The 12,468-nt window shown below is 57.6% G+C and overlaps 1 protein-coding gene across 1 annotated transcript in view; it reads left to right on the top strand.

Moving 5' to 3' along the window:
* Positions 1–2,568, top strand: part of TMEM132E (transmembrane protein 132E) — a 39,123-nt gene extending 36,555 nt beyond the window's left edge. Inside the window, exon 9 of the mRNA XM_081805983.1 lies at positions 435–2,568. Within this exon, the coding sequence (XP_081662109.1) occupies positions 435–1,490 (1,056 nt within the window). The 3' untranslated portion in view covers positions 1,491–2,568. The remainder of the gene's footprint in view (positions 1–434) is intronic.
* Positions 2,569–12,468: the final 9,900 nt, after the last annotated feature.

The following is a 12,468-nucleotide window of genomic DNA, read 5'->3' as shown; positions in this document are numbered from 1 at the left end:
GAGAAGGCTGGGGTGGGGTATGTGTTCTCAATCTCCACATGTCTAATGGGGATGATCCCAAGTCAGGCATGGAGATACGAGGTTACTCCTGCAGCAAAAGGGACTTGAGGTAGACCCAAGGCAGAACATACGTTCAGCTCATCAAGGGGAGAAGGATGAGTGGACAAGGAAATTCTTAGGGCAGTATGAGGCCATAATATATCCCTTACCTGCCCACAACCTCCAGAGGAGGACTTCCTGCTCCCACAATTGTTCCTAAGCACCTGCCACTTGCCAGGCACGGTTGCAGTGCCGGGAATACATCTGGGAGCCAGAGTACCGCAGTCCCTGTCCTCATAGAGCTTGGCATCTGCTCAGCACCTAGCGGTGAAGCCAGCCAGGACTAGCTCTCTGACTCCTGTCCCCTTCTCCTCCTCCTCCTCCTCTTCCTCCAGGAAGCCCTCCTGAGCCTCTGGCTCTCCTACAGCGATGGCACCACCGCCCCCCTCTCCCTCTACAGCCCCCGGGACTACGGGCTGCTGGTGAGCAGCCTGGACGAGCGGGTGGCCACAGTGACCCAGGACCAGGCCTTCCCGCTGGTGGTGGCGGAGGCTGAGGGGGCAGGGGAACTGCTGCGTGCCGAGCTCACCATCGCCGAGAGCTGCCAGAAAACCAAGCGCAAGAGTGTGCTGGCCACGACCCCTGTGGGTCTGCGGGTGCACTTTGGGCGGGACGAGGAGGACCCCACTTACGACTACCCAGGGCCCAGCCAGCCGGGCCCCGGTGGGGGCGAGGACGAGGCCCGGGGAGCCGGCCCACCGGGCACGGCAGTGCCGGCAGCCGAGGCCCCGGGCCCGGGCACCGCCAGCCCCACCGTGCCGCCCACGGAAGACTTCCTGCCGCTGCCCACCGGCTTCCTGCAGATGCCGCGTGGGCTGACGGACCTGGAGATCGGCATGTACGCGCTGCTGGGCGTCTTCTGCCTCGCCATCCTCGTCTTCCTCATCAACTGCATCGTCTTCGTGCTGCGCTACCAACACAAGCGCATCCCACCCGAGGGCCAGACCAGCATGGACCACTCTCACCACTGGGTGTTCCTGGGCAACGGGCAGCCGCTGCGGGTGCAGGGGGAGCTGTCCCCGCCCGCAGGCAACCCGCTGGAGACCGTGCCCGCCTGCTGCCACGGCGACCACCCCAGCAGCGGCAGCTCGCAGACCAGCGTGCAGAGCCAGGTGCACGGGCGGGGTGACGGCTCCTCGGGGGGCTCGGCCCGGGACCAGGCCGAGGACGCTGCCAGCTCGCCCACCTCCAAGCGCAAGCGGGTCAAGTTTACTACCTTCACCACGCTGCCCACGGAGGAGCTTGGCTATGACTCGGTGCCCGCCGGCGAGGAGGAGGAGGAGGACGAAGAGGACCTGGGTTGGGGCTGCCCGGACGTGGCGGGCACCACGCGGCCCACTGCGCCCCCAGACCTGCACAATTACATGCGCAGAATCAAAGAGATGGCATAGAGGCGCAGTCCGCCCAGGGGTTGGGCTCTGTGTGGGCCACGGCTGGGAGCCCTGCTCACACCGATGCAGGGCGGCTGAAGTGGATTTTGTACTCCCTGCCCCTGCAGCTTTGCTCTGTGCTGGGCGGCCGCCTACCCCACATGGTCCTTCCCGCCACTTCACCCCATACCCGATTCTGCCACCGAAGGTGGAGGGCTCCTTCCTCAGGAGCTTGCTAGGAGGAAAGCAATCCCAGCCTTTGTTCTACCCTTTCCAGACCTCCTCCCATCTTAGACAACCCCCTGCCCCAAAAGTGAGGCATGGAGGCCAAGCTTGGGGTGAGGCGGGCCCACACTGTGCCCCTGCCCCCCATGTCCCCTGTCTTCCCCCTGTGTGGGGGGGCTTTGGGGGGTCTTGTGTCACAAGCTGCACAAAGACTTTTCTCAAACCACTATTCAGGGATTTCTGTCCTGCAGGGTGGGGAGGCGGCGGCTGCCTGCCCTGCCAAGGATCTTGCTGTGGACAAAATATCGGGAGGATGGGGGGACACTTGTAGCATCTGCTGGCTTCCAGGTGCTCCCCAGCCCCTTCCCAGGACCTGGGAGCTGACCCTACAGAGGGGTCTTGGGACAAGCCGGGCACCTTCCTGAGATCTCAGGACTCCCTCCTCTGTCCCCACCAGCTATGGGCAGGGGCCTAAATGGGGAGGAGCCCTGGGCCCGCCCCTAGTAAGCCACACCCCAGCACTGTGGTCTGGGCGGCCCAGGGAGGCCGGGTCTCCCTGCTGAGCCCAGAGCGAGGTCAACACTGCGCCTTAGCCCTGCCCCTCCCGCTCTGCTGACCACTCCTTCCTCTTTGCAGGGGCAGCCACCCATCCCCCCAGGAAGTGGAATCTGGTGGGAGGGGGAGAGGGTACCAGGGGATGCTGTGGAGGACCTTGGGGACGGGCAAAGGCAGCAGGGAGCCGGGCGTCTCCCCTACCCCTCTCAGCCCACCGCCACTTCTCTCTTGGGTTCTACCCACCACTGTGTCGGATTTTCTTAAATAAATGGGGGTGACCAGACTGGACCGGAGCAACGGCTCCTGGAGAACAGAAAGTGCATAGTGCCCGGCTCTGTGTCTCGTCCTTGTGCATGCGTGCACACGCACATGCACCCGCACACGGTGGACACGCTAAATGACATGAGATTCAAAACGCGGCTGAACCGGGCCACAGTCCTTCTGCTCCTCCAACATCCACATCCCTTCAGACCCTCTAGGGCGGAGGGGCTGCCCTCCTCAGGAGATGAAGGATTCGCTGACCCAGAAAGTGCCCTTACAAAGAGGCATCTCCTCTAGGAGTTGCCCTGATTGACTTGGGAGGGTGGGGCAAACCTCAGGGCCTCCAGAGAAAAGGTTGGGGGGGTGCACAGAAGAGTAAGGAGAGGGGTGGGAAAGGATTGGTGTGCACACCTGAGCTCACTCTGGACTCTTTCTCCACCTTCAGCCCATCCCCCAGAGCAGGTCCCTCCCGCTCACTGTCACTGTCACCGCTCAGGGAGGCTGCCCGTCTCCATGGAGGAAAGCCTGGGGGTCTCTATGGTAGAGAGCCAGGCAGGAGAAAGCAAAGGCTGTTGGGTAGGCCTCTCCCTCTCATCAGGCCAAGGGCTAGCCCACAGCCCGTCAGGGTACATCTGGCCTGTGTGTATGCACAGGGCCTCCCATGGCCCTGGGTCACCACTCCCCAGAACGGGCAGTAGCCCGAGGAGCGGAGGTGAGACGGGGGGCCTGGCCAGAGGCAAGAGCCCAGCCAAGGCTGCCTGGCCAGCCTCCAGGGCCCCAGCCAGGGAGCTACAGCCATCAACATCTGTCCCACAAGGGACCAGGGACAGGCCTAGGGCTGCACTGGCACCCACCCCAACATGCTGTTGCCCACCACGGAAGGAAGCCTGCCTTCCATAGTCATCTGCTCAACGGATCACGGCAGCCCTCGGGGTGCTGTGAGGACCAAAGCTCCTAGCACAGACCCTGCTCGGAGAGGCTCTCAGCAAATGGAGTTTCTCAGGCCTTAACATTCAGGATCCATTGGTTTACTCAGCACACTAAGCTCCTACTGTGCATCGGGCCCTCCCGGGGAGCATGGAGGCAAACCCAGGGGCCTGTCCCCTAGGAGCCCCAGCCCTGCGGGGAAGATGGACGTGTCAGCTGGCCACGGTTATCTGGAATGATTGATGCCATGTGTCAAAGCTTCACCATGGGTTGGTGGGAGACAAAGGAGGAGGGAGGAGACATTCTCAAACTGAGTTTGCTGAGGACGGAGCCAAGGGCATTCCAGGAGGGAAAGCCAGTGGGCATAAAGGCCCGGAGGCCGCATACCCCATACCCCGTGCTTTTTTTTGCTGCCATATCTCTGCGCATGTTTTCTTTGTTTCTCTATGCACGTATTTCTGGAATATGAGTCCCCAGTGGTGGGAGAAACACGAAACACACATGCAAAGTTGCGGAGGCCAGAGGCAGTGTGGTGGGTTCAGCATGGACTGGGGGGTCAGGCCCAGACTTGCGGTTCAGACTGTTTCCCTCTGACCTGGTGATGGAAGGAAGATTTGGGGGGGCAGGGGAACCAGTTCAGAGGATGCTGCAGCAGAAGGGACAAGAACCAGGGCAGCAGGAACAGAGCTGGGTGGACACTGTGGCATTCGGCTATGGAATTGCCAACCGCCTTGTCCCGCGTGGGGATGAGGGGGAGGGGACATGAGCCACTGCTGGACACCGAGACTTCCTGCCCAAATGAACCTCGGAGACCAGGCCACTCCAGGAGACAAAGTGGATGCTACCATAATGGTGTCTTGTCAGCACCCACGTTTTCACACACAGGGAACCCCGCAGAAGGGGATTGTTGGCCCAGAGTCACCTGGCAAACTTCATAATGGAGCCAGAGCCCTGCCTGCCGCCCTGTCCTGTAATCCGTGCCCCTTCCTCTCCATTCCTCACCCCTTGTCCAAATGCGAGAACTCAGAAGCAATTGCTAGAAATGGCAAGTCTTGACCCTCGTGTAGTTCAAAAGAGAGCAGGCATGGAGGAAACAAGGCAGGACATTAAGTTAACAGCCCCTCTGGAATGACCTTGGCACTGAACTTCCCTTTAAAAATTTGTCTTCAACCCCGAAAACGAATCGAGGGACCTTGTAAAGAATAGCTACTGACAGAGAGCTGCTCAGGGAACACCAGGACCCCAGGCCCATGAATCAGCTTGCTAGCAAAATGAGATTTCTCAAACAGCCAGGCCTGGCAAAGGCAGAGCCGGAGGGACAGCGAAATGGCCTCAAGCCTGTGCCCACCCTGGTGCTCAGCTCCCTGCCCACCCCCCACCCCCCACCCCCCTGCCAGCTCCCTGCCCACCCCAGCCTTGCATGTGCCTCCATGTCTGTCTTCAACAAATCTTCACAGGCACCTACTAAGTGCCAGGCACGATGCTCCCCTTAAGAGAAGGCTTCGGGAGGAGAGGGAGAGGTCTTGGAGCCAAACTGAGAACGCTGAAAATGCAATAAATGGGCCAGAGAAAGGAAACCCTCACTTGAAGGGAGGATACTTCCTACGACAAGTCGGCAAGGACTCCTGGAATCTGACAGCACATTTGCTGTGTGACCTTCAGCCAGTCTATCACCAGCTCTGAGCCCTCGTTTCCCCAATTGGACAAACATGGAAATCACCACTGCTAGGCAGTGTCCACTGACCTCCCTCACGAGGCCCCACTGTTTCAACACCTATATCGCCAACAAGAGTCTAGATAGATAGGAATTATAACTGCCATGTTAAAGAGATAGGAACACAGAGGGGGCGAATGACTTTCCGATGGCCTCCAGCTTGGAAGTGACCTGGCGGGCACCCACAAATCTACCCTCTTTCTGCTACATCTTTAGGCCACATTGGCAGTTGGAGGGGAATGAGGTTGCAGAGATTTGGAGGTTGAGAGGAGGATTAAGGAGGGGTCTCTAAAGATTTGATGTGCTCAGGGATGGGGGCAGCCCGTGGGGCCACCACTGAAGGCATAGATCATGGGTGGTGTGGGGGGACAGATGGAACACTGTGAGCACCATGGCCTCGCTGCAGCTGTTAGCGGGACAATACCCCCTCCCTTACTGAGAGCATCATACGACGTGTCTCATGGCACCGAACAAATAAATAGCAGACAGCGCCAGGCAGGATTCAAACCCAGATTACATGGCTCCAAGTTCCAGATCTTCCCACTGCCCCACACTGCCCACCTCTCGGGGACCTGGAGTTCGGAGGATCGTTCTGATGCAGAGGTAAGAACACCGGGCTGGAAGCCCAGCAGTTTGGTGCGGGTTCTCACTCAGCCACAGACTGAGCCCCATGTGTGGAATAAGCCAGGACCCTCAGCTAGAATCCAGGGCCCAGATGGTCCCTCGAGTGCCTTCAATCTTGATGGTTTGTGTGTCTTTAGGTGTGAAGTCCTGGGCACCACCCAGCCCTGCCATGTCACACCTCCCCCACCATAGAGATATAGCTACTGTGGGGGAGGAGGGAGGGTCACAGGCTCCAGTGGTCTTCGGCTATCCTCAAAGCTTTGTCAGCTCTGCCATCCTCTACCTGATGCCACCATGGGTTTGCATTTGCCATGTTGGGGTGGGAAGAGCATAGTGGAGGAGCAAAGGGGGGTGGGAATGGTGACTATCCTGTGCATGCCAGAGGGGCAGTGAGTCTCGGGGCTAAGACAGAGCTTGAAAGGTCCCCTGCCCTCAGGGAGCTCCCAGTCTGAGGGGAGAGACCAGATTCTGTTCCATGGGAGCTCCCAGTCTTAGAGAAGAGGAATAGGCCCTGTCCTACAGCAGCTCCCAATCTGAGGGGGAAAACAAGCCACCTGCCCTTGACAAACACAACGTCCGATGAGCGAGACTGGTCACACCCTGAAGAAAGGACATCGTGTATTCAGACAGACATACAAACTGGTGCAAGTAAGCCCAAAGTACTTGATGCACACAGCCCACAGAGCAGAGGGAATGAAGTAAACGTGGAAGGCAGGCACGAATCCAGAAAGGCAGCCTGGAGCAGGGTTGTCTGCGGTGCTGAGGGGAGGCATGAGGTAGTTTCTACCAGACGGCTGAGAAGTCGGGACCCGGCACTCAGGGGCTTGGGAGGTGGGATTACGGAGGGAGCTCTACGGGAACCCAACCAAGAGGAGTGGGTGTGAGGAGGGGAGGAAGTGACCCTCCCTCGGGTGACCCTGGAGAAGCCCCAGGCTGTCCAGGCATGGGAGAGGCCGGGGAGAGGCCCCAACCCTTTCTGCCCCTCAGGGAGGAAAAGGAGGCTGGTGCACAGCGGGGACGCCTGGATCGGGGCCACGAGGCTTGGCTTCCAGTCCCCTGGGCAACCCCCCTCAGTGTGACCTGGCAGGAGTCTCTGGCCCTCCTCTGAGAGACAAGGGGTGTGGATTGGATGTCGTCAGAGGGCCCTCCCGGGACTGTGCCTTTGTGCCCTCCCATCAGAAGCCCAGAGGTGACCCATATGCAGACCTATATACATAAATTCAAGCACAGACATCACGGTGCCTGGCAACCCCGCCCTGGGTGCTAAGCATGGACCTCAAGCAGGGGCACTGGGGGTGCTCCCTGTAGCTCCTCCCTCCAGGAGGGGTCCTGCCAGCTAGGAGAACTGACAGCAAGCCGAGGGAAGGAGGGAAAGTGAGCAGGGCCCTGGCGTGGATCTCTGGGCCCCATGGTTAACACCTAGCCCTGCAGCCCAGCACTGGCCCTGAAAGTGGACTCCACCTACAGCCCTGCACCCCGGACCTATGAGGGAGGGGGCGGGAGAAAGCTACAGAGTGAAGGGTCCCCCCAGCCTCCCCCCTCCCTGCCTCTCCTTAATTATTTACGCCCCCACCCCCACCTCCACACATACTCCGCCCTCCCCTGGAGCTAGGACACTGGTCCCAGGCCTCCTCCCTCACACACACTTGCCCACCCTAGGGGGTCTTCCTGCCTCTGCCCCCCTCCTCCTCGTTGCTCTGGTCCAGATTCCAGTCCCCTGGTGAGATGGCTTTCTAACCAGGTATCCAAGGAAGGGGTGGGCCCAGGGGAGGGGAGCTAGTGGTTAGCCCTCTGGGCAGGGACTACCTCTCCCAGGGAGGGGAGAAGGGAGGAGAAGCATCCATCAGCAGTTGGGCTCCTCCAGGAAATCTGCAGAGATGCCAGAGCCACGAGGTGACCCTCCACCCCAGCAAGCCCTGCTCCATGAACAGACACCACAAAGCACCAGAAACATCAGATGATTAAATTGCTGCCTTTGTCAAAAGATGAGGAACCAGGCTCTGGTGAGTGGCTGGGCGCGCGGGCAGAGCACTCAGAAATGCACATTCTCTGAGCGCCACTGCACACTCACATGCCCGCCAAGCTCGCTGCCCCCAACACGCATGCATGCACACACAATGCGCACACACACACACGCGTGCGCACACACACGAGAACACACAGGCCTGCAAATGCACGCGCGCACACGGCACATGCTCACTACAGCCCCAGCGCGGGAATGAGCAGGGGTGGCTAATGCTTGAGCGCATCATGGGGCAGAGCCCTCCCAGCCCCACCGCGCCAGTGGACAGGAAGGCCCAGAGTTGCAGAGGGAAGGACGGTGGGCCTAATGAAGAGGGGCTGGAATGAAGACAGGCAGCACTCTGGGCTCTCGTGTACCCAGGGGGTCTCTGCAAAGAGGCGTTGCTGCCCATCCACAGAAATAAACTTGGCGGGGCCGGTGGGGGGGTTGGCTGACTGCATAGGACCTTGTTGGAGGGAGGGCTGGTCAGGAGCATATTTTGCCCTGCCATATTTACCCCATACTTAAAACAATAAGTAAATAGTCTCCTGGCACTCAGAAGCATTCCCATTTACATGCAAGCCATCACTGAGTTAATTACAAAGATTCTTATCTGTTCATTAAAGCAGACTGGAGGACCCTCTATTTGGAAACACTTTGCAGTTAAAGGGACTATGTTATTAACTCTAATGAAATGATTTATTTTGGACTGGTGCCTAGTGAGGTAGAACCTAGGACCAGAAGCCTTATGGGGGGTGGGGTGCGCCCTGGTTCTCTGGGTTGATATTCTTTGCGCAGAAGTCATGAAGACTCCTGCGGGAAAAGGGGACAGAGATCTGGAGAGATTAACACCTCTCCTGTGGATGGAAGGAGCCCCCCTGAGGCTGGCTGGACAGGAAGGGCACCCCAAGTGACTTGGGGGTCACCCCAGCCAATATGGCTTTGCCATGGAAAGCAGCAAAATCGATTCCTCCCTGAGCTCAGTTCCCTGTCTGTGAAATGGGAACAAGATAGCACTCACCTTACAGGGTTCTGGAGAAGATGAAATGAGTTCTTGCATGTGAAGAACAGAAAATGTCCAGCCCACAGCTCACCTTAGTAAATGCTAGCTATTATTTTATCATTTTCCAGGGAAAGATGAATTTTCTAAAGTGATATGACACATGATCTGATTCTCCATATGATACTCCCATTTTTTTTTTCAGCTTAGTGTTTAGATGTGGGACTTCCCTCTTAGACTGAGCCACCTCTCTGGGGTATTTCAACAATTTGGAGGAGAGGCTTGGAGTCCCTAAAAGAGAGATATTGATGTTTTGCTAATCTGGGGGGCAGGAGGGGTTCAATCAATCGGTCTGACAACCGAAAAGAGATCTGAATCCAGGCTGGTGTCATAATACTTACATTTAAAATCATCTTCAGGACAGACCCTTTACTGATATTCCTTGGAGCTATTCTAAAACTAGGAGGTCTGAACTGACTCTTTGTGTGTGCAGGGAGGAGAGGGGTGGAGTGACTTAATCTTGGTCCAGGTGACGTCATAAGGGATAGGAATGCTTGGAGAGAGCGGGCCCCTGGAACCGAGGCCAGGACACTCAGCTTGGAGAAGCAGGCCCTCAGCTAAGGCGGGCCAGGGAGCAGCCTGCCAGGCCACACAGACCCTGCTCCCACTCCTCAACCTGGTACAGGGCTCAGAGGACCACTGTGGGCCATAAGCATGTAGCTGGGCAGAGATAGATATCTGCAGGTTGGAGATAAGGCCCAGCCTAATGGCAGGGAGCTTATCTCACACTGGCCTTTCTCTGGGCTGTGCTCACAGGCTGGGGGGCCTGCCACCAGGGCTCCCCACTCCATTCCCCATTCTTCTCCCCTTCCGAGGCCTGAAACTCAGTCCCCCCATGAGACTGTGCACCGGGATAGGGTGTGTGATTCTATTTGGGCTACTCTGTCCTCCAGGCCCCTCTGCTGGAAGGGAATGAATGTGCATCGACCTTGTTTCTCACCCACCGGGCCCCACAGGCAGAGAGGCTGTCCCAGCTGGTCCCCAGTGACGCGGTGGGCGGTGCCTGCCTTCCCTGGCCCACCCACAACCCATAGGCCCCAGGCAGGCATGGCAGGAGCTGCGCTCAAAGACCAGACTGGAAGAAGCCCTACCCTCGAGTGCTCAGGCTCACCCCTGCCTGTGCCTCAGTCTCTTGTAAAAATAGGCTCTACCTTTTTGCCTGGAGGGTTTCCCGAGGGCTAGGGAAGGAGGTCGAACAAAGTCCAATGGCCAAATAGAAAAGGCCCAAGGAAGGTCAAAACTTTCTTCTAGAAACAGCATAAGGAGAACTCACGCTGGAAGGAAACCCAGACTCCAGAGAGACAGAGAAGTAAGAGAAGGGCCTGGGGACTGGGGAGACGCACAAGGCTTCTCCCCACCCCAGAACTCAGCAGGCAAACTGGGGAGGCAGGCGGGGCTGAACTAGGAGGGTGGACTGTCTCCTGGGGCCAGTGTGCACCCATGGGGACTGAGAGAGTGGCCCCAGAAGATCAGCTCTTGGAAAGATGGCAGCGGGGGCCTGGGGCCCACTGAGAGAGAGAGCTACACGTGCTACCTGAGTCCCGGAATGGGAATGCTTTCCCCAAGGGCTCTCTCAAGACTCTCAAATCCCTCCTTTCAATTATTTATTTCTCCGTGAGATTCCCCAAGTTCCAGGCCCCCAAGAGTCCCTGCACCCTGGGATGGGCACATCATCGAGTAAGAAGAAAAGACTGTGGAGATGACAGGGCTGGGTTTGAGTCTTGGGGCTGCGGTTTCCTTCTCAAAAGTCACCTCGAATCAGCATCTCAGTTACCCCAAGTGTAAAATGGGGCTGAAGTTGGCCTCGACCCAAGGTTCCTGTGAAGATCAGCTCTTTTTTTCCATACAGTCTAAAGCACACAGTAAGTGCTCAATAAATGGTGGGACAATTCGTATCATATCTTTCAATCCCCAGTGCGTCATCACTCACAAACACTGGGAGGAATCCATTCCAATTTGGGAAGAAAACAAGACCCAGAGCAGTAGAGTGATTTGCCCCAAGTCCTAGAGCTTCATGGAAGGGGCCAGGATTCAGATCGGGGTCTGCAGACCACTGTCCCATCTAGCCAGCTGCCTCATCCCCGGGAGGCCTTACGCTTTGGGGTTTCAGTGAAGTGACAGCCCTGCGTCACGCTTTAAGACTGTGTAAGGCTATCAGGCCTGAATGCAAAGCCTTCCATCTCGTCTCCCCCAACCACAGCCTCATCTTCCCTCTGTCTTGGAGCCGCATCTGCTTCCAAGTGACAACCAGGTCGGAGGCCCAGCGTGGGGAGAGAAGGAGCCGCAGGGAGGAATGTTCCTCTGTCTTACTCTCTCTCCTGGGTCCCAGAGCATGGCGGAGGGACAGGCCGGTGCTCTGTCAGCAGCCCCGGTCCGAGATGGATGTGGAACCTGGTAGGATGGTGTCGGCAGCACTTGGTGAGATTCATTTTCCCCGCTGCTCCGGGAGAAAAATGTGGCCTCCGCATCATCCATCTGCTCTGCAGCGAGGTGGTAAACAGGCGAGCTTCTTGGAGAACAACCTGGAGCGGAGCCCAGCTCAGCGGGCCTCCTGCAGGGGCTGGGAGGCTGACAGAAAGCACTGGGACGCGTTTCCCAGTCGTGGGCGCCCACGGGCTGGGACCCTCGGTGGAGTCACACACACCCTCAAGAAGCAAAAGTTAGGAAGTCAGCTGGACCGTGAGCCTACCTCGTGACCTCTCTTGCCTCCGAGATGGATCCAGGAAAAAAAACAGCTGGGCTCCCATTGTTCCTGATGCCCTGCTTTTGCCTGTGTGGTCCCCCGCATTGGGCTGTGCCTCTCCTCTTGTCCCTCTCGGGATCCTACCTAGAGCCCGCACACAAGCCACCTCCCCTGGGGAGCCTTCCCAGATCCTCCCAGCTTTATTTCTTTATTTCCCACTGCTCTGAGTGTGGATCTTACGAGCAATTTGGCTTTCAACATTTGAATAATTCTTATCCCGCTTCTGCTTCCCGCAACCGTATTATTTCTGGACTTCGTTCCTCCCATCTTCCCCTGTAGTGAGTTATCTGTATTCCAGGGCAGTCGGGGACTGGGCTAGAACATGTGGAAAATCATAGTTCACCATTTCCCTCCCCGGTCGAAGGCCGCCTCTTGTCAGGCTCTGTCAGATGCTCTTGTCAAGTAGCTTGTGCTTTGGGGAAGGCAAGTAGACACCTTGAGCGGAGTTTGATGCTTCCTTCTCTGGCCCTCCCTGCCCCGTCCTCTCCTCCTCACCCCTATCGCTTCTTCCCACGCAACCTTTCTGGAAGGCTTGTCAACAATCCCACATCTGTTCTCCGTAGGCATCAAAGTGCTTTCATGCCCCACCCCTCCTGCCTTCTGGCCTTGCTTACTAAGAAGGGATGCTACTATGATTATTTCCCATTTAACAGACGAGAAAACTGAGGCCACCCCATAGACCAGTCTTGCCTAGAGTGACACGAAGCCAAAGCAGGGACTAGGGCTAGATATAGTCTGAACCCTCAGAAGCAATCCCTTTCCACATTTTCAAATTTCCCAGCACCAGCATGAAGTCCGCCCTACCCCCCTTTGTCACCACCAGGGACGGGGACCACTCCATTACTCTTTCTCTCTGTCCTCCCTCCTCCTACTTCTCACCAGGACCTC

The sequence above is a fragment of the Leptonychotes weddellii genome, chromosome 15 (genome assembly GCF_054177405.1).
Source record: "Leptonychotes weddellii isolate Sample4059 chromosome 15, ASM5417740v2, whole genome shotgun sequence".
In the NCBI taxonomy this organism is placed as follows: domain Eukaryota; kingdom Metazoa; phylum Chordata; class Mammalia; order Carnivora; family Phocidae; genus Leptonychotes; species Leptonychotes weddellii.
The sequence above is the reverse complement of the archived record's forward strand: the minus strand, read 5'-3'. Positions and strand labels throughout refer to the sequence as shown.